The sequence below is a fragment of the Salmo salar genome, chromosome ssa11, assembly GCF_905237065.1.
Source record: "Salmo salar chromosome ssa11, Ssal_v3.1, whole genome shotgun sequence".
NCBI lineage: Eukaryota > Metazoa > Chordata > Actinopteri > Salmoniformes > Salmonidae > Salmo > Salmo salar.
Genome location: NC_059452.1, coordinates 47,128,845 through 47,154,197, shown reverse-complemented (window position 1 = coordinate 47,154,197; position 25,353 = coordinate 47,128,845). Strand labels below are relative to the sequence as shown.

Sequence of the window (25,353 nt, the reverse complement as noted above, 5' to 3'; positions counted from 1 at the left end):
AGGTAGGCAGAGTGGCAGACAGACAGACAGGTAGGTAGGCAGAGTGGCAGACAGACAGACAGAGTGGCAGACAGAGTGGCAGACAGACAGACAGACAGACAGACAGACAGACAGACAGACAGACAGACAGACAGACAGGCAGAGTTGCAGACAGACAGACAGGTAGGCAGAGTGGCAGACAGACAGACAGGTAGGTAGGCAGAGTGGCAGACAGACAGACAGGTAGGTAGGCAGAGAGGCAGGCAGACAGACAGACAGGTAGGCAGAGTGGCAGACAGACAGACAAAGAAACAAAGAAAACTCTACCAAAAAACAATTATCAGGAAATACAAATACTAGAAAAGCCCATTACAATATCACCCAGGACCCAGACCCTCTCTGGTCCAGTCCATGAGAGACAATATCACCCAGGACCCAGACCCTCTCTGGTCCAGTCCATGAGAGACAATATCACCCAGGACCCAGACCCTCTCTGGTCCAGTCCATGAGAGACAATATCACCCAGGACCCAGACCCTCTCTGGTCCAGTCCATGAGAGACAATATCACCCAGGACCCAGACCCTCTCTGGTCCAGTCCATGAGAGACATGGAATGGTTGATTCACTGGACTGTCATCAGAGCCTGTGTTTATCCATCCAGCCCTTTGTACAGGCCATAGAGTGTGTATTTGTGTGGCAGCCAGACTCGGCAGCCTTTGATGATTGGGACTGAATCCCTGAAAGGATCCCAGGTGTCAGAGCCCAGCGTAGGGGAGCATGGGTCAGGGGAGGACGGGACGGAGGGACGGGGGTGATGTAATGCTGATGAGATGTAAAGTAATGTCAGCCATCAGTTTGTCATTGTCACACTGGAGGAGCGTATTATTCAGCTAAATCCCACACCTGGTGCCAGTCACCATATAGCTCTAGTCACGGTCATCTGAATATCAATCCTCTGTGTTTCATTATATATTATTTGGCAAACAAAGCTGTAGCAGCGAATTATTGTCCAGACCAGTAGAAACAAATAGCACCCACCCACTTCAACGTCAGAGGAGGCTGGTGGCTCCTTAATTAGGGAGGACGGGCTCGTGGTAACGGCTGGAGCGGAATCAGTTGAATGGTATCAAATACATTAAGCCCAATGTTCATTTTTAATTTTTATTTAACCTTTATTTAACCAGGAAAAGCACATTGAGAACCAGAGTCTCTTTTTCAAGGGAGACCTGGCCAAGAAGGCAGCAACAATCAATACATTACATCATTAAAACATACAACAATACAATACAACAACATGATCCAGCCTGGTGCCGTTCCGTTTGCTCCGTTCCAGTCGTTATTATGAGCCGTCCTCCCCTCAACAGCCTCCTGTGCTAAACACACAGGCACTGATTACCACACAGCATAGCATTCTTCAGTTGTCAAAGCTTCATGTTTAGCCTACATGTTACGTTATGCTAAATGATAGCGTTTCTTTGTCAATGGCCCTCGACAACAGAGTACCAACCAGCTAACAAGAATGTTTTGCTTCATTTTACACACACACACACACACACACACACACACACACACACACACACACACACACACACACACACACACACACACACACACACACACAACACACACACACACACACACACACACACACACACACACAGCCCAATGCATGGGTTGTGAGCCCCCTGGAGGTTGCCCCCATAGAATTAGGAATTTGAATACTAGAATGGTGATGAGTCTTCTTATGATGCGATAAAGGTCAGCCATTTTGGTCAGGGAGTTGGTCAACCATGGTTTGCCAGTGCTGTGATAAGATATTGTGTAAAATAATGAATGTGAAGAACGTATCTGTGCTGTATGTTGTTAGCTACAGTGGGGGAAAAAAGTATTTTATCCCCTGCTGATTTTGTACGTTTACCCACTGACAAAGAAATGATCAGTCTATAATTTTAATGGTAGGTTTATTTGAACAGTGAGAGACAGAATAACAACAAAAAGATCCAGAAAAACGCATGTCAAAAATGTTATAAATTGATTTGCATTTTAATGAGGGAAATAAGTATTTGACCCCTCTGCAAAACATGACTTAGTACTTGGTGGCAAAACCCTTGTTGGCAATCATAGAGGTCAGACGTTTCTTGTAGTTAGCCACCAGGTTTGCACACATCTCAGGAGGGATTTTGTCACTCTTCTTTGCAGATCTTCTCCAAGTCATTAAGGTTTCAAGGCTGACGTTTGGCAACTCGAAACTTCAGCTCCCTCCACAGATTTTCTATGGGATTAAGGTCTGGAGACTGGCTAGGCCACTCCAGGACCTTAATGCGCTTCTTCTTGAGCCACTCCTTTGTTGCCTTGGCCGTGTGTTTTGGGTCATTGTCATGCTTGAATACCCATCCATGACCCATTTTCAATGCCCTGGCTGAGGGAAGGAGGTTCTCACCCAAGATTTGACGGTACATGGCCCCGTCCATCGTCCCTTTGATGCAGTGAAGTTGTCCTGTCCCCTTAGCAGAAAAACACCCCCAAAGCATAATGTTTCCACCTCCATGTTTGACGGTGGGGATGGTGTTCTTGGGGTCATAGGCAGCATTCCTCCTCCTCCAAACACGGCGAATTGAGTTGATGCCAAAGAGCTCCATTTTGGTCTCATCTGACCACAACATTTTCACCCAGTTGTCCTCTGAATCATTCAGATGTTCATTGGCAAACTTCAGACGGGCATGTATATGTGCTTTCTTGAGCAGGGGGACCTTGCGGGCGCTGCAGGATTTCAGTCCTTCATGGCGTTTTGTGTTACCAATTGTTTTCTTGGTGACTATGGTCCCAGCTGCCTTGAGATCATTGACAAGATCCTCCTGTGTAGTTCTGGGCTGATTCCTCACCGTTCTCATGGTCATTGCAACTCCACGAGGTGAGATCTTGCATGGAGCCCCAGGCCGAGGGAGATTGACAGTTCTTTTGTGTTTCTTCCATTTGCGAATAATCGCACCAAATGTTGTCACATTCTCACCAAGCTGCTTGGCGATGGTCTTGTAGCCCATTCCAGCCTTGTGTAGGTCTACAATCTTGTCCCTGACATCCTTGACATGTGTTTTTCTGGATTTTTTTTGTTGTTATTCTGTCTCTCACTGTTCAAATAAACCTACCATTAAAATTATAGACTGATCATTTCTTTGTCAGTGGGCAAACGTACAAAATCAGGAGGGGATCAAATACGTTTTTTCCCTCACTGTAGCTAGCCAGACAGTTTTAGAAGAATGATTCCACACATTTTTCAAATTAACTGTCAATATGCCAAACAATGCAGTGAATCCACAACCGTACACTGACTCAAATCAAACATTATCTCAGCCTCATTACAAAATGTGTAGAATAGCATGAGATTAGCTATAAACTGCACATTTATCTCTCTGTCCCATGGCAATATGTGTAGAATTGCAGGAAATTAGCTTTAAAACGGTAACATTTTCTCTCATCCTCAGGGAAAATGTGTAAGATAGCAGGAGATATTTTTTCTCTTTGCCCCAAGTTAGTGGTTTCCCGGGGCTTTCTCAGATCTTGCGGGGGCCCCGCGACACTGCAGTACACCACTACTCACAATACACCCTCCAACACACCAACACACACTCTGCAACACACATTCTGCAACACACCCTCCAACACACACCCTCCAACACACCAACACACACCCTCCAGCACACACAACACACACTCTGCCACACACACCCTCCAACACACAACCTCCAACACACAAACACGCACCCTCCAGCACACACAACACATACTCTGCCACACACACTCTACAACACACACACTACAACACACACACTACAACACACACACTACAACACACACTCTGCAACACACACTCTGCAACACACACTCTACAACACACACTTTGCAACACACACTCTGCCACACACTCTGCCACACACTCTACCACACACACTCTACAACACACTCTACAACACAAACACTACAACACACACTACAACACACACTCTACAACACACACTCTGCCACACACACTCTGCAACACACACTCTGCAACACACACTTTGCAACACACTCTCTACAACACACACTCTACAACACACACTCTACAACACACACTCTGCAACACACACTCTGCAACACTCACTTTGCAAAACACACTTTGCAACACACACTCTGCCACACACTCTCTACAACACACACTCTACAACACACACTCTACAACACACACACTACAACACACACTCTGCAACACTCTACAACACACACTCTGCAACACACACTCTGCAACACACACTTTGCAACACACACTTTGCAACACACGCTCTACAACACACTCTGCAACACACACTCTGCAACACACACTCTGCAACACACACTTTGCAACACACACTTTGCAACACACGCTTTCCAACACACGCTCTGCCACACACTCTCTACAACACACACTCTACAACACACACTATAACATACTCTGCAACACTCTACAACACACACTCTGCAACACACACTCTGCAACACACACTCTGCAACACACACTTTGGAACACACACTTTGCAACACACACTCTACAACACACACTCTACAACACACACTCTGCAACACACACTCTGCAACACACACTTTGCAACACACACTCTGCCACACACTCTCTACAACACACAGTCTACAACACACACTACAACACACACTCTACAACACACACCCTACAACACACACTCTACAACACACTCTACAACACACACTACAACACACACTCTACAACACACACTCTGCAACACACACTCTGCAACACACACTCTACAACATACACTGCAACACACACTCTACAACACACACTGCAACACACACTCTACAACACACACTCTGCAACACACACTCTACAACACACACTGCAACACACACTCTGCAACACACACTTTGCACACACACTCTACAACACACACTCTGCAACACACACTGTACAACACACACTCTGCAACACACACTCTGCAACACACACTCTGCAACACACACTTTGCAACACACACTCTACAACACACACTACAACACACACTCTACAACACACACTCTGCAACACACACTCTGCAACACAGACTCTGCAACACACACTGCAACACACACTCTACAACACACACTTTGCAACACACACTCTACAACACACACTCTACAACACACACTCTACAACACACACACTACAACACACACTCTACAACACACACTCTACAACACACACACTACAACACACACTCTGCAACACACACTCTGCAACACACACTCTGCAACACACACTCTGCAACACACACTTTGCAACACACACTCTGCCACACACTCTGCCACACACTCTGCAACACACACTACAACACACACTCTACAACACACACACTACAACACACACACTACAACACACACTCTGCAACACACACACTACAACACACACTCACCAACACACACTCACCAACACACACTCTGCAACACACACTCTGCAACACACACACTACAACACACACTCTACAACACGCACTCTACAACACACACACTACAACACACACACTACAACACACATACTACAACACACACTCTACAACACACACTCTACAACACACACTACAACACACACTCTACAACACACACTACAACACACACTCTACAACACACACACTACAACACACACTCTACAACACACATTACAACACACACTCTACAACACACACTCTACAACACACACTCTACAACACACACTCTACAACACACACTACAACACACACTCTACAACACACACTCTACAACACACACACTACAACACACACTCTGCAACACTCTACAACACACACTCTGCAACACACACTCTGCAACACACACTTTGCAACACACACTTTGCAACACACACTCTGCAACACACACTTTGCAACACACACTTTGCAACACACGCTCTACAACACACTCTGCAACACACACTCTGCAACACACACTTTGCAACACACACTTTGCAACACACGCTTTCCAACACACGCTCTGCCACACACTCTCTACAACACACACTCTACAACACACACTATAACATACTCTGCAACACTCTACAACACACACTCTGCAACACACACTCTGCAACACACACTCTGCAACACACACTTTGGAACACACACTTTGCCACACACTCTCTACAACACACACTCTACAACACACACTATAACATACTCTGCAACACTCTACAACACACACTCTGCAACACACACTCTGCAACACACACTCTGCAACACACACTTTGGAACACACACTTTGCAACACACACTCTACAACACACACTCTACAACACACACTCTGCAACACACACTCTGCAACACACACTTTGCAACACACACTCTGCCACACACTCTCTACAACACACAGTCTACAACACACACTACAACACACACTCTACAACACACACCCTACAACACACACTCTACAACACACTCTACAACACACACTACAACACACACTCTACAACACACACTCTGCAACACACACTCTGCAACACACACTCTACAACATACACTGCAACACACACTCTACAACACACACTGCAACACACACTCTACAACACACACTCTGCAACACACACTCTACAACACACACTGCAACACACACTCTGCAACACACACTTTGCACACACACTCTACAACACACACTCTGCAACACACACTGTACAACACACACTCTGCAACACACACTCTGCAACACACACTCTGCAACACACACTCTGCAACACACACTCTACAACACACACTACAACACACACTCTACAACACACACTCTGCAACACACACTCTGCAACACAGACTCTGCAACACACACTGCAACACACACTCTACAACACACACTTTGCAACACACACTCTACAACACACACTCTACAACACACACTCTACAACACACACACTATAACACACACTCTACAACACACACTCTACAACACACACACTACAACACACACTCTGCAACACACACTCTGCAACACACACTCTGCAACACACACTCTGCAACACACACTTTGCAACACACACTCTGCCACACACTCTGCCACACACTCTGCAACACACACTACAACACACACTCTACAACACACACACTACAACACACACACTACAACACACACTCTGCAACACACACACTACAACACACACTCACCAACACACACTCACCAACACACACTCACCAACACACACTCACCAACACACACTCTGCAACACACACTCTGCAACACACACACTACAACACACACTCTACAACACGCACTCTACAACACACACACTACAACACACACACTACAACACACATACTACAACACACACTCTACAACACACACTCTACAACACACACTACAACACACACTCTACAACACACACTACAACACACACTCTACAACACACACACTACAACACACACTCTACAACACACATTACAACACACACTCTACAACACAACTCTACAACACACACTCTACAACACACACTCTACAACACACACTACAACACACACTCTACAACACACACTCTACAACACACACACTACAACACACACTCTGCAACACTCTACAACACACACTCTGCAACACACACTCTGCAACACACACTTTGCAACACACACTTTGCAACACACACTCTGCAACACACACTTTGCAACACACACTTTGCAACACACGCTCTACAACACACTCTGCAACACACACTCTGCAACACACACTCTGCAACACACACTCTGCAACACACACTTTGCAACACACACTTTGCAACACACGCTTTCCAACACACGCTCTGCCACACACTCTCTACAACACACACTCTACAACACACACTATAACATACTCTGCAACACTCTACAACACACACTCTGCAACACACACTCTGCAACACACACTCTGCAACACACACTTTGGAACACACACTTTGCCACACACTCTCTACAACACACACTCTACAACACACACTATAACATACTCTGCAACACTCTACAACACACACTCTGCAACACACACTCTGCAACACACACTCTGCAACACACACTTTGGAACACACACTTTGCAACACACACTCTACAACACACACTCTACAACACACACTCTGCAACACACACTCTGCAACACACACTTTGCAACACACACTCTGCCACACACTCTCTACAACACACAGTCTACAACACACACTACAACACACACTCTACAACACACACCCTACAACACACACTCTACAACACACTCTACAACACACACTACAACACACACTCTACAACACACACTCTGCAACACACACTCTGCAACACACACTCTACAACATACACTGCAACACACACTCTACAACACACACTCTGCAACACACACTCTACAACACACACTGCAACACACACTCTGCAACACACACTTTGCACACACACTCTACAACACACACTCTGCAACACACACTGTACAACACACACTCTCCAACACACACTCTGCAACACACACTCTGCAACACACACTTTGCAACACACACTCTACAACACACACTACAACACACACTCTACAACACACACTCTGCAACACACACTCTGCAACACACACTCTGCAACACACACTGCAACACACACTCTACAACACACACTTTGCAACACACACTCTACAACACACACTCTACAACACACACTCTACAACACACACACTACAACACACACTCTACAACACACACTCTACAACACACACACTACAACACACACTCTGCAACACACACTCTGCAACACACACTCTGCAACACACACTCTGCAACACACACTTTGCAACACACACTCTGCCACACACTCTGCCACACACTCTGCAACACACACTACAACACACACTCTACAACACACACACTACAACACACACACTACAACACACACTCTGCAACACACACACTACAACACACACTCACCAACACACACTCACCAACACACACTCACCAACACACACTCACCAACACACACTCTGCAACACACACTCTGCAACACACACACTACAACACACACTCTACAACACGCACTCTACAACACACACACTACAACACACACACTACAACACACATACTACAACACACACTCTACAACACACACTCTACAACACACACTACAACACACACTCTACAACACACACTACAACACACACTCTACAACACACACACTACAACACACACTCTACAACACACATTACAACACACACTCTACAACACACACTCTACAACACACACTCTACAACACACACTCTACAACACACACTACAACACACACTCTACAACACACACTCTACAACACACACACTACAACACACACTCTGCAACACTCTACAACACACACTCTGCAACACACACTCTGCAACACACACTTTGCAACACACACTTTGCAACACACACTCTGCAACACACACTTTGCAACACACACTTTGCAACACACGCTCTACAACACACTCTGCAACACACACTCTGCAACACACACTCTGCAACACACACTTTGCAACACACACTTTGCAACACACGCTCTACAACACACTCTGCAACACACACTCTGCAACACACACTCTGCAACACACACTTTGGAACACACACTTTGCAACACACACTCTACAACACACACTCTACAACACACACTCTGCAACACACACTCTGCAACACACACTTTGCAACACACACTCTGCCACACACTCTCTACAACACACAGTCTACAACACACACTACAACACACACTCTACAACACACACCCTACAACACACACTCTACAACACACTCTACAACACACACTACAACACACACTCTACAACACACACTCTGCAACACACACTCTGCAACACACACTCTACAACATACACTGCAACACACACTCTACAACACACACTGCAACACACACTCTACAACACACACTCTGCAACACACACTCTACAACACACACTGCAACACACACTCTGCAACACACACTTTGCACACACACTCTACAACACACACTCTGCAACACACACTGTACAACACACACTCTGCAACACACACTCTGCAACACACACTCTGCAACACACACTTTGCAACACACACTCTACAACACACACTACAACACACACTCTACAACACACACTCTGCAACACACACTCTGCAACACACACTCTGCAACACACACTGCAACACACACTCTACAACACACACTTTGCAACACACACTCTACAACACACACTCTACAACACACACTCTACAACACACACACTACAACACACACTCTACAACACACACTCTACAACACACACACTACAACACACACTCTGCAACACACACTCTGCAACACACACTTTGCAACACACACTTTGCAACACACACTCTGCCACACACTCTGCCACACACTCTGCAACACACACTACAACACACACTCTACAACACACACACTACAACACACACACTACAACACACACTCTGCAACACACACACTACAACACACACTCACCAACACACACTCACCAACACACACTCACCAACACACACTCACCAACACACACTCTGCAACACACACTCTGCAACACACACACACTACAACACACACTCTACAACACGCACTCTACAACACACACACTACAACACACACACTACAACACACATACTACAACACACACTCTACAACACACACTCTACAACACACACTACAACACACACTCTACAACACACACTACAACACACACTCTACAACACACACACTACAACACACACTCTACAACACACATTACAACACACACTCTACAACACACACTCTACAACACACACTCTACAACACACACTCTACAACACACACTACAACACACACTCTACAACACACACTCTACAACACACACACTACAACACACACTCTGCAACACTCTACAACACACACTCTGCAACACACACTCTGCAACACACACTTTGCAACACACACTTTGCAACACACACTCTACAACACACTCTACAACACACACTCTGCAACACACACTCTGCAACACACACTCTGCAACACACACTCTGCAACACACACTTTGCAACACACACTTTGCAACACACGCTCTGCCACACACTCTCTACAACACACACTCTACAACACACACTATAACATACTCTGCAACACTCTACAACACACACTCTGCAACACACACTCTGCAACACACACTCTGCAACACACACTTTGGAACACACACTTTGCAACACACACTCTACAACACACACTCTACAACACACACTCTGCAACACACACTCTGCAACACACACTTTGGAACACACACTTTGCAACACACACTCTACAACACACACTCTACAACACACACTCTGCCACACACTCTCTACAACACACAGTCTACAACACACACTACAACACACACTCTACAACACACACCCTACAACACACACTCTACAACACACTCTACAACACACACTACAACACACACTCTACAACACACACTCTGCAACACACACTCTGCAACACACACTCTACAACATACACTGCAACACACACTCTACAACACACACTGCAACACACACTCTACAACACACACTCTGCAACACACACTCTACAACACACACTGCAACACACACTCTGCAACACACACTTTGCACACACACTCTACAACACACACTCTGCAACACACACTGTACAACACACACTCTGCAACACACACTCTGCAACACACACTTTGCAACACACACTCTACAACACACACTACAACACACACTCTACAACACACACTCTGCAACACACACTCTGCAACACACACTCTGCAACACACACTCTACAACACACACTTTGCAACACACACTCTACAACACACACTCTACAACACACACACTACAACACACACTCTACAACACACACTCTACAACACACACACTACAACACACACTCTGCAACACACACTCTGCAACACACACTCTGCAACACACACTTTGCAACACACACTTTGCAACACACACTCTGCCACACACTCTGCCACACACTCTGCAACACACACTACAACACACACTCTACAACACACACACTACAACACACACACTACAACACACACTCTGCAACACACACACTACAACACACACTCACCAACACACACTCACCAACACACACTCACCAACACACACTCACCAACACACACTCTGCAACACACACTCTGCCTACACACACACTACAACACACACTCTACAACACGCACTCTACAACACACACACTACAACACACACACTACAACACACATACTACAACACACACTCTACAACACACACTCTACAACACACACTACAACACACACTCTACAACACACACTCTACAACACACACTACAACACACACTTTACAACACACACACTACAACACACACTCTACAACACACATTACAACACACACTCTACAACACACACTCTACAACACGCACACTACAACACACACTCTACAACACACACTCTACATCACACACACTACAACACACACTCTACATCACACACACTACAACACACACACTACAACACACACTCTACAACACACACTCTACAACACACACTACAACACACACTCTACAACACACACTCTACAACACACACACTACAACACACACACTACAACACACACACTACAACACACACTCTACAACACACACACTACAACACACACACTACAACACACACTCTACAACACACACTCTACATCACACACACTACAACACACACTCTACATCACACACACTACAACACACACACTACAACACACACTCTACAACACACACTCTACAACACACACTCTACAACACACACTCTACAACACACACACTACAACACACACTCTACAACACACACTCTACAACACACACTCTACAACACAAACACTCAGGACAACACACACTCAGGACAACACACACTCAGGACAACACTCCTGCAATCAGGCGCTGATGAGTGTGGAAGAATCGTGACACTGCACTAAATGAATGTCTTGGGTCAATTGGGGCGTTTGACAGCCCTTCACATCTAGGCTGATGGATACCCAAATGGCTCCCTACTACCTACCCTCTATAGGGCCCTGGTCTAAAGTAGTACCACTATATAGGGAATAGGGTGCCATTTGGGACCTAGATTCTCCCATGCTAGTACGGGGTGTCCTAAGTCATTCTGTAAAGCATCTGGGTTGTCATTTCGTTTTTTAAGCAGAGAAATGGTTAAATATGATTTATATGCTAGTCATTTTTACAGGCTGGGTCCCAAATGGCAATAGGGTGTCAACTGGACAATAGAGGACGATATTGCTACTCCTATTTGCCATATCATCTTCAATTTAAGCCTACTAGAAAGTGTGTGCCCTCAGGGCTGGAGGGAAGCTAAAGTTATTCCCCTACCAAAGAATAGAAAAGCCCCAGTTACTGGCTCAAATAGCTGATCAATCAGCCTGTAACCAAACCTTAGTAAACTTTTGGAAAAAATGGTGTTTGACCAAATACAATGCTATTTTACAGTAAATGAATTGACAACAGACTTTCAGCATGCTTATAGGGAAGGACATTCAACAAGCACAGCACTTACACAAATGACAGATGATTGGCTGAGAGAAATTGATGATACAAATATTGTGGGAGCTGTTTAGTTAGACTTCAGTGCGGCTTTTGACATTGTCGATCATAGTCTGCTGCTGGAAAAACGTATGTGTTATGGCTTTACAGCCCCTGCTATAATGAGGATACAGAGTTACCTGTCTAACAGAACACAGAGGGTGTTCTTTAATGGATGCCTCTTTAACATAATCCAGGAATCAGGAATTCCCCAGGGCAGCTTTATCTTGGCCCCTTACTTTTTCAATCTTTTCTAACGACATGCCACTGGCTTTGAGTAAAGCCAGAGTGTCTATGTATGTGGATGCCTCCACACTATACACGTCAGCTACTACAGTGACTGAAATGACTGCCACACTTAACAATGAGCTGCAGTTAGTTTCAGAATGGGTAGCAAGGAATAAGTTAGTCCTAAATATTTCCAAAACTAAAAGCATTGTATTTGGGACAAATCATTCACTAAACCCTTAACCTTTATTAAATCTGGTAATGAATAATGTGGAAATTGAACAAGTTGAGGTGACTACACTTCTTGGAGTAACCCTGGATTATAAACTGTCCTGGTTAAAACATATTGATACAACAGTAGCCAAGATGGGGAGAAGTCTGTCCATAATAAAGCTCTACTCTGGCTTCTTAACAACACTATCAACAAGGCAGGTCCTACAGGTCCTAGTTTCTACCTTCTTAACAACACTATCAACAAGGCAGGTCCTACAGGTCCTAGTTGTGTGACACCTGGACTACTGTTCAGTAGTGTGGTCAGGTGCCACGAAGAGGGACTAAGGAAAATTACAATTGGCCCAGAACATGGCAGTACTGCTGGCACTTAAAAGTACATGGAGAGCTAACATTAATGATATGCATGTCAATCTCTCATGGCTCAAAGTGGAGGAGAGATTGACTTCATCACTACTTGTTTTTGTAAGAGGTGTTGACAAGCTGAAAGCACTGAGCTGTCTGTTTAAACTACTAGCACACAGCTCAGACACCCATACATACCCCACAAGACATGCCACCAGAGGTCTCTTCATAATCCCCAAGTCCAGAACAGACTTGGGAGGCTCACAGTACTACATAGAGCCATGACCACATGGAACTCTATTCCACATCAGGTAACTGATGCAAGAAGTAGAATCATTTAGAAAACAGATAAAAAATACACCTTATGGACTGTGAAGAGACACACACACACACAGGTACAGACACACGCATATGCACATAAGCGCTAGCACACTGTTAGGTTGTAAATAAACAGAGTAAAAACTCACGGACGCTTAGTACAGCTCATTCCAGGCTGTATTACAGCTGGCCGCGATTGGGAGTCCCATAGGCACAATTGGCCCAGCGTCGTCTGGGTTAGGGTTTGGCCAGAGTAGGCCGTCATTGTAAATAAGAATTTGTTCTTAACTGACTTGCCTAGTTAAATAAAGGTTAAATAAAAAAATATATAAAATAAAAAAACAAGCTTATTCACCTACTGGGTCATACAGCTGCATAAGACAAAGAACACATTCACACAAGTACTGCTATTTAAGCCTTTCTCCTATGCTGAGTCTCCTCCTACACATCTGAACAGCCAACACATCTCTGTTGCTATCCAGAAGATTAGTGATATACACTACCGGTCAAAAGTTTGGACACACCTACGCATTCAAGGGTTTTTCTTTATTTTTGCTTTTTTCTACATTGTAGAATAATAGTGAAGACATCAAAACTATGAAAAAAACACATATGGAATCATGTAGCAACCAAAAAGTGTTAAACAAATCAAAATATAAATTCATATTTGAGATTCTTCAAAAAACCACCCTTTGCCCAATGACAGCTTTGCACACTCTTGGCATTCTCTCAACCAGCTTCATGAGGTAGTCACCTGGAATGCATTTCAATTAACAGGTGTGCCTTCTTAAAACTTAATTTGTGGAATTTCTTTCGTTCTTAATGCATTTGAGCCAATCAGTTGTGTTGTGACAAGGTAGGGGTGGTATACAGAAGATAGCCCTATTTAGTAAAAGACCAAGTCCATATTATGGCAACAACAGCTCAAATAAGCAAAGAGAACCGACAGTCCATCATTACTTTAAGACTTTGAAAGTTTCTTCAAGTGCAGTCACAAAAACCATCAAGCACTATGATGAAACTGGCTCTCATGAGGACCGCCACAGGAAAGGAAGACCCAGAGTTACAGTGGGGGAAAAAAGTATTTAGTCAGCCACCAATTGTGCAAGTTCTCCCACTTAAAAAGATGAGAGAGGCCTATAATTTTCATCATAGGTACACGTCAGCTATGACAGACAAAATGAGAAAAAAAATTCCTGAAAATCACATTCTAGGATTTTTAATTCATTTATTTGCAAATTATGGTGGAAAATAAGTATTTGGTCAATAACAAAAGTCTATCTCAATACTTTGTTACATACCCTTTGTATTCTGCAGCGATACGTCATCCCATTCGGTTTGGGCTTAGTGGGACTATCATTTGTTTTTCAACAGGACAATGATCCAACACACCTCCAGGCTGTGTAAGGGCTATTTAACCAAGAAGGAGAGTGATGGAGTACTGCATCAGATGACCTGGCCTCCACAATCCCCTGACCTCAACCAAATTGAGATGGTTTGGGATGAGTCGGACCACAGAGTGAAGGAAAAGCAGCCAACAAGTGCTCAGCATATGTGGGAACTCCTTCAAGACTGTTGAAAAAGCATGCCAAGAGTGTGCAAAGCTGTCATCAAGGAAAAGGGTGGCTACTTTGAAGAATCTCAAATATAAAATATATTTTGATTTGTTTAACACTTTTTTGGTTACTACATGATTCCATATGTGTTATTTCATAGTTTTGATGTCTTCACTATTATTCTACAATGTAGGAAATAGTAAAAATAAAGAAAAACCCTTGAATGAGTAGGTGTTCTAGAACTTTTGTTCGGTAGTGTGTGTTCTTCATCTAACCAAGACCTCTGCCCAAATCCCCCCAATAGAGTTCCAGACACTTGTAGAATCTATGCCATTGAAGCTGTTCTGGCTCAACGCCCTATTAAAACACTTTATGTTGGTGTTTTCCTTTATTTTGGCAGTTACCTGTTCTCACTAATATCACTGTTGTTATAATCCTGTCTTTGGCTTATCAGTAGACACCCATTATGCAGCCTCTACCCAGCGGGCAAATGTTGGCATGGGATTTCAGAAAGACATTATTTTCTGGTTGAAACAACATATTTTTTCTGGACTACAAAAAAAGGACAACAAACCCTTCCTTTTTACAATCAGAATACAACCTGACCATGAAAAGCCATTCAGTACATTTTGCCCACTGGGGAAGTGCATTAAAAGTCCTCTCTCTGGTTCGTATTGTAAACGTGTACTAAAATATTCCTGTATTTACAGAAGAACAGTGGACCTCCACCACCTGATCCACCCCAAAACAATGTTTCACCAGAACCCAAACCACAACCTCAAGACTCACCCCAGAAGAGAGACAGAGAAAAATTGAAGGTCTCAACACTCTTTGATTGTGATGTCATGATCAGGTTGTGTACTGATTGTAAAATTATGTTATTTTTTTATTTGTTTTATTTTTTAGATGTCATTTTAGTGACCAGCAAAAAGAAGGCTTTACCTGAATGTAACCTGGCGTGATCTACCGTGGCTTCAACCCTGTTGTGTGTGTGTGTGTGTGTGTGTGTGTGTGTGTGTGTGTGTGTGTGTGTGTGTGTGTGTGTGTGTGTGTGTGTGTGTGTGTGTGTGTGTGTGTGTGTGTGTGTGTGTGTGTGTGTGTGTGTGTGTGTGTGTTGTCCCAGGTGAAGCCCACTCTCCAGAGAGGAGGCAGTAATGCTTCTCTCCACAACAGCACCAACAGAAACACCATCTTCCAGCTGATGATCCACACACTGGACCCTCTGGGAGAAGGTGCTTTACATCAATCTGTATTATTTCAGGGACCGCTATGGTCCTAATCTATGGTCCTAAACAATGGTCCTAATCTATGGTCCTATACTATGGTCCTAATCTATGGTCCTATACTATGGTCTTAATCTATGGTCCTTATCTATGGTCCTAATCTATGGTCCTTATCTATGGTCCTAATCTATGGTCCTAATCTATGGTCCTATACTATGGTCCTATACTATGGTCCTATACTATGGTCCTAATCTATGGTCCTAAACGATGGTCCTAATCTATGGTCCTAATCTATGGTCCTAATCTATGGTCCTATACTATGGTCCTATACTATGGTCCTATACTATGGTCCTAAACAATGGTCCTAAACAATGGTCCTATACGATGGTCCTAATCTATGGTCCTAATCTATGGTCCTAATCTATGGTCCTATACTATGGTCCTAATCTATGGACCTATACTATGGTCCTTCCTGTACAGTAGCAGGGACCAGGAAGCTATGCCTCCTGGGAGGAGCTACTGAACCATATATTATAGCTATTCAAATCAAATCAAATACATTTTTTTGGTCACATTCACATGGTTAGCAGATGTTAATGCGAGTGTAGCGAAATGGTTGTGCTTCTAGTTCCGACAATGCAGTAATATCTAACAAGTAATCTAACAAATTCACAACAACTACCTTATACACACAAATGTGAAGGGATAAATAAGAATATGTACATATAAATATATGGATGAGCGATGGCCGTGCGGCATAGGCATTTTTACATTTTTAGTCATTTAGCAGACACTCTTATCCAGAGCGACTTACAGTTGTGAATGCATACATTTCATACAATTTCATACATTTTTTTTCTGTGCTGGCCCCCCGTGGGAATCGAACCCACAACCCTGGTGTTGCAAACACCATGCTCTACCAACTGAGCTACAGGGAAGGCAGTAGATGGTATAGAATACAGTATATACATATGAGATGAGTAATGTAGGATATGTAAACATTATTAAAGTGGCGTTATTTAAAGTGACTGGTGATACCTTTATTAAGTCCATTTATTTAAATGGCCAGAGATTTGAGTCTGTACTGCATGTTGACAGCAGCCTCTCTATGTTAGTGATGGCGTTTAACAGTCTGATGGCCTTGTCACTACTGCCACAGGGACCTTCTACATTCACTACTGCCACAGGGATCTTCTATATTCACTACTGCCACAGAGACCTTCTACATTCACTACTGCCACAGGGACCTTCTACATTCACTACTGCCACAGGGACCTTCTATATTCACTACTGCCACAGAGACCTTATACATTCACTACTGCCACAGGGACCTTCTACATTCACTACTGCCACAGGGACCTTCTACATTCACTACTGCCACAGGGACCTTCTACATTCACTACTGCCACAGGGACCTTCTACATTCACTACTGCCACAGGGACCTTCTATATTCACTACTGCCACAGGGACCTTCTACATTCACTACTGCCACAGGGACCTTCTACATTCACTACTGCCACAGGGACCTTCTACATTCACTACTGCCACAGGGACCTTCTATATTCACTACTGCCACAGGGACCTTCTACATTCACTATACGCTCAAAAAGGTCTATACGAGGAGTTCTATTGTTGAATCAATTGTTTTAGAGCTTCAACAGAAACAGAACTCTGCTCACTCTGTTATTCTCTCAAAGGACAAAGGTTGATGACCATTGATGACACCAGTCAAAATAGTTCCTTGCAGCTTCACAGCAGCATCAAACTGTTAGCTTCACAGGAGCATCAGCCTGTTAGCTTCACAGCAGCATCAGACTGTTAGCTTCACAGCATCATAAGACTGTTAGCTTCACAGCAGCATCAGACTATTAGCTTCACTGCAGCATCAGACTTTTACCTTCACAGCATCATCAGACTGTTAGCTCATCTTCACACCAGAATCAGACTGTTAGCTCATCTTCACAGCAGCATCAAACTGTTAGTTCATCTTCACAGCATCATCAGAATGTTAGCTCAGCTTCACAGCATCATCAGACTGTTAGTTCAGCTTCACATCAGCATCAGACTGTTAGCTTCACAGAAGCATCAGAATGTTAGCTCATCTTCACACCAGTATCAGACTGTTAGCTCAGCTTCACAGCATCATCAGACTGTTAGATCACCTTCACAGCAGCATCAGACTTTTAGCTTCACAGCAGCATCAGACTGTTAGCTTCACAGCAGCATCAGACTGTTAGCTTCACAGCAGCATCAGACTGTTAGCTTCACAGCAGCATCAGACTTTTATCTTCACAGCAGCATCAGACTGTTCGCTTCACAGCAGCATCACTATTAGCTCAGCTTCACAGCAGCATCAGACTGTTAGCTTCACAGAAGCATCAGACTTTTAGCTCAACTTCACAGCAGCATCAGACTTTTAGCTTCACAGCAGCATCAGACTTTTAGCTCAACTTCACAGCAGCATCAGACTTTTAGCTTCACAGCAGCATCAGACTGTTAGCTCAGCTTCACAGCAGCATCAGACTTTTAGCTTCACAGCAGCGTCAGACTGTTAGCTCAGCTTCACAGCAGCATCAGCCTGTTAGCTTGGCTTCACAGCATCATCAGACAGTTAGCTCATCTTCACAGCATCATCAGACTGTTAGCTCATCTTCACAGCAGCATCAGACTGTTAGCTTCACAGAAGTACCAGACTATTAGCTTCACATCAGCATCAGACCGTTATCTTCACGCAGCATCAGACTTTTACCTTCATAGCATCATCAAACTGTTAGCTCATCTTCACACCGGCATCAGACTGTTAGCTCAGCTTCACAGTATCATCAGACTGTTAGCTCAGCTTCACAGCAGCATCAGACTGTTAGCTTCACAGCAGCATCAGACTGTTAGCTTCACAGCAGCATCAGACTGTTAGCTTCACAGCAGCATCAGACTGTTAGCTTCACAGCATCATCAGACTGTTAGCTCAACTTCACAGCATCATCAGACTGTTAGCTCAGCTTCACAGCAGCATCAGACTGTTAGCTCAGCTTCACAGCAGCATCAGACTATTAGCTTCACAGCAGCATCAGACTGTTAGCTCAGCTTCACAGCATCATCAGACTGTTAGCTCAGCTTCACAGCAAAATCAGACTGTTAGCTCAGCTTCAGAGCAGCATCAGACTTTTAGCTTCACAGCAGCATCAGACTGTTAGCTTCACAGCAGCATCAGACTGTTAGCTTCACAGCATCATCAGACTGTTAGCTCAGCTTCACAGCATCATCAGACTGTTAGCACAGCTTCACAGCAGCATCAGACTGTTAACTTCACAGCAGCATCAGACTTTTAGTTTCACAGCATCATCAGACTGTTAGCTCAGCTTCACAGCAGCATCAGACTATTAGCTTCACAGCAGCATCAGACTGTTAGCTCAGCTTCACAGCATCATCAGACTGTTAGCTCAGCTTCACAGCAGCATCAGACTGTTAGCTCAGCTTCAGAGCAGCATCAGACTTTTAGCTTCACAGCAGCATCAGACTGTTAGCTTCACAGCAGCATCAGACTGTTATCTTCACAGCATCATCAGACTGTTAGCTCAGCTTCACAGTATCATCAGACTGTTAGCTCAGCTTCACAGCAGCATCAGACTGTTAGCTTCACAGCAGCATCAGACTGTTAGCTTCACAGCAGCATCAGACTGTTAGCTTCACAGCAGCATCAGACTGTTAGCTTCACAGCATCATCAGACTGTTAGCTCAACTTCACAGCATCATCAGACTGTTAGCTCAGCTTCACAGCAGCATCAGACTGTTAGCTCAGCTTCACAGCAGCATCAGACTATTAGCTTCACAGCAGCATCAGACTGTTAGCTCAGCTTCACAGCATCATCAGACTGTTAGCTCAGCTTCACAGCAGCATCAGACTGTTAGCTCAGCTTCAGAGCAGCATCAGACTTTTAGCTTCACAGCAGCATCAGACTGTTAGCTTCACAGCAGCATCAGACTGTTAGCTTCACAGCATCATCAGACTGTTAGCTCAGCTTCACAGCATCATCAGACTGTTAGCACAGCTTCACAGCAGCATCAGACTGTTAACTTCACAGCAGCATCAGACTTTTAGTTTCACAGCATCATCAGACTGTTAGCTCAGCTTCACAGCAGCATCAGACTATTAGCTTCACAGCAGCATCAGACTGTTAGCTCAGCTTCACAGCATCATCAGACTGTTAGCTCAGCTTCACAGCAGCATCAGACTGTTAGCTCAGCTTCAGAGCAGCATCAGACTTTTAGCTTCACAGCAGCATCAGACTGTTAGCTTCACAGCAGCATCAGACTGTTAGCTTCACAGCATCATCAGACTGTTAGCTCAGCTTCACAGCATCATCAGACTGTTAGCACAGCTTCACAGCAGCATCAGACTGTTAACTTCACAGCAGCATCAGACTTTTAGTTTCACAGCATCATCAGACTGTTAGCTCAGCTTCACAGCAGCATCAGACTATTAGCTTCACAGCAGCATCAGACTGTTAGCTCAACTTCACAGCATCATCAGACTGTTAGCTCAGCTTCACAGCATCATCAGACTGTTAGCTCAGCTTCACAGCAGTATCAGACTGTTAGCTCAGCTTCACAGCATCATCAGACTGTTAGCTCAGCTTCACAGCAGCATCAGACTGTTAGCTTCACAGCAGCATCAGACTTTTAGTTTCACAGCATCATCAGACTGTTTGCTCAGCTTCACAGAAGCATCAGACTGTTAGCTCAGCTTCACAGCATCATCAGACTGTTAGCTCAGCTTCACAGCAGTATCAGACTGTTAGTTTCACAGCAGCATCAGACTGTTAGCTTCAGAGCAGCATCAGACTGTTAGCTTCACAGCAGCATCAGACTGTTAGCTTCACAGCATCATCAGACTGTTAGCTCAGCTTCACAGCATCATCAGACTGTTAGCTCAGTTTCACAGCAGCATCAGACTGTTAGCTTCAGAGAAGCATCAGACTTTTAGTTCCACAACATCATCAGACTGTTAGCTCAGCTTCACAGAAGCATCAGACTGTTAGCTCAGCTTCACAGCATCATCAGACTGTTAGCTCAGCTTCACAGCATCATCAGACAGTTAGCTCATCTTCACAGCGTCATCTGACTGTTAGCTCAGCTTCACAGCAGCATCAGACTGTTATTTTCACAGCAGCATCAGACTGTTAGCTTCACAGCAGCATCAGAGGTTTAGCTTCACAGCAGCATCAGACTTTTAGCTTCACAGCAGCATCAGACGGTTAGCTCAGCTTCACAGCAGCATCAGACTGTTAGCTCATCTTCACAGCATCATCAGACAGTTAGCTCATCTTCACAGCATCATCTTACTGTTAGCTCAGCTTCACAGCAGCATCAGACTGTTAGCTTCACAGCAGCATCAGACAGTTAGCTTCACAGCAGCATCAGACTGTTAGCTTCACAGCATCATCAGACTGTTAGCTCAGCTTCACAGCATCATCAGACTGTTAGCTCAGCTTCACAGCAGCATCAGACTGTTAGCTCAGCTTCACAGCAGCATCAGCCTGTTAGCTTGGCTTCAGAGCATCATCAGACAGTTAGTTCATCTTCACAGCATCATCAGACTGTTAGTTCAGCTTCACAGCAGCATCAGACTGTTAGCTTCACAGAAGTACCAGACTATTAGCTTCACATCAGCATCAGACTGTTAGCTTCACAGCAGCATCAGACTTTTAGCTTCACAGCATCATCAAACTGTTAGCTCATCTTCACACCGGCATCAGACTGTTAGTTCAGCTTCACAGCAGCATCAGACTGTTAGCTTCACAGAAGCACCAGACTATTTGCTTCACATCAGCATCAGACTGTTAGCTTCACAGAAGCATCAGACTATTAGCTTCACAGCAGCATCAGACTGTTAGCTTTACAGCATCATCAGACTGTTAGCTCAGCTTCACAGCATCATCAGACAGTTAGCTCATCTTCACAGCATCATCAGACTGTTAGCTCAACTTCACATCATCATCAGACTGTTAGCTCAGCTTCACAGAAGCATCAGACTATTAGCTTCACAGCAGCATCAGACTATTAGCTTCACAGCAGCATCAGACTGTTAGCTTCACAGCAGCATCAGACTGTTAGCTCAGGTTCACAGCAGCTTCAGACTGTTAGCTCATCTTCACAGCATCATCAGACTGTTAGTTCAGCTTCACAGCAGCATCAGACTGTTAGCTTCACAGAAGTACCAGACTATTAGCTTCACATCAGCATCAGACTGTTAGCTTCACAGCAGCATCAGACTTTTAGCTTCACAGCATCATCAAACTGTTAGCTCATCTTCACACCGGCATCAGACTGTTAGTTCAGCTTCACAGCAGCATCAGACTGTTAGCTTCACAGAAGCACCAGACTATTTGCTTCACATCAGCATCAGACTGTTAGCTTCACAGAAGCATCAGACTATTAGCTTCACAGCAGCATCAGACTGTTAGCTTTACAGCATCATCAGACTGTTAGCTCAGCTTCACAGCATCATCAGACAGTTAGCTCATCTTCACAGCATCATCAGACTGTTAGCTCAACTTCACATCATCATCAGACTGTTAGCTCAGCTTCACAGAAGCATCAGACTATTAGCTTCACAGCAGCATCAGACTGTTAGCTTCACAGCAGCATCAGACTGTTAGCTTCACAGCAGCATCAGACTGTTAGCTCAGGTTCACAGCAGCTTCAGACTGTTAGCTCAGTTTCACAGCAGCATCAGACTGTTAGCTTCATAGCAGCATCAGACTTTTAGTTTCACAGCATCATCAGACTGTTAGCTCAGCTTCACAGCATCATCAGACTGTTAGCTCAGCTTCACAGCATAATAAGACAGTTAGCTCATCTTCACAGCATCATCTGACTGTTAGCTCAGCTTCACAGCAGCATCAGACTGTTAGCTTCACAGCAGCATCAGACTGTTAGCTTCACAGCAGCATCAGACTGTTAGCTTCACAGCATCATCAGACTGTTAGCTCATCTTCACAGCAGCATCAGACTGTTAGCTCAGCTTCACAGCAGCATCAGACTGTTAGCTCAGCTTCACAGCATCATCAGACTGTTAGCTCAGCTTCACAGCAGCATCAGACTGTTAGCTCAGCTTCACAGCAGCATCAGACTTTTAGCTTCACAGCAGCATCAGACTGTTATCTTCACAGCAGCATCAGACTGTTAGCTTCACAGCATCATCAGACTGTTAGCTCAGCTTCACAGCATCATCAGACTGTTAGCTCAGCTTCACAGCATCATCAGACTGTTAGCTCAGCTTCACAGCAGCATCAGACTATTAGCTTCACAGCAGCATCAGACTGTTAGCTCAGCTTCACAGCATCATCAGACTGTTAGCTCATCTTCACAGCATCATCAGACTGTTAGCCTAGCTTCACAGCAGCATCAGACTGTTAGCTCAGCTTCACAGCAGCATCAGACTTTTTGCTTAACAGCAGGATCAGACTGTTAGCTACACAGCAGCATCAGACTGTTAGCTTCACAGCATCATCAGACTGTTAGCTCAGCTTCACAGCATCATCAGACTGTTAGCTCAGCTTCAAATCAGCATCAGACTGTTAGCTTCACAGCAGCATCAGACTTTTAGTTTCACAGCAGCATCAGACTGTTAGCTTCACAGAAGCACCAGACTATTTGCTTCACATCAGCATCAGACTGTTAGCTTCACAGAAGCATCAGACTATTAGCTTCACAGCAGAATCAGACTGTTAGCTTTACAGCATCATCAGACTGTTAGCTCAGCTTCACAGCATCATCAGACAGTTAGCTCATCTTCACAGCATCATCAGACTGTTAGCTCAACTTCACATCATCATCAGACTGTTAGCTCAGCTTCACAGAAGCATCAGACTGTTAGCTTCACAGCAGCATCAGACTATTAGCTTCACAGC

At 44.4% G+C, this 25,353-nt stretch overlaps 1 protein-coding gene across 2 annotated transcripts in view; it reads left to right on the top strand.

Annotated features, from left to right (window-relative positions):
- Positions 1 to 25,353, top strand: part of LOC106587942 (sodium/potassium/calcium exchanger 1) — a 248,775-nt gene that overhangs the window by 4,056 nt on the left and 219,366 nt on the right. The window contains exons 4-5 of one of the 2 annotated variants that reach the window (XM_045689673.1): positions 16,927 to 17,034; positions 17,340 to 17,448. In XM_045689673.1, coding sequence (XP_045545629.1) covers positions 16,927 to 17,034; positions 17,340 to 17,448 — 217 coding nt within the window. The remainder of the gene's footprint in view (positions 1 to 16,926; positions 17,035 to 17,339; positions 17,449 to 25,353) is intronic. The other variant, XM_045689674.1, reaches the window with a different exon arrangement.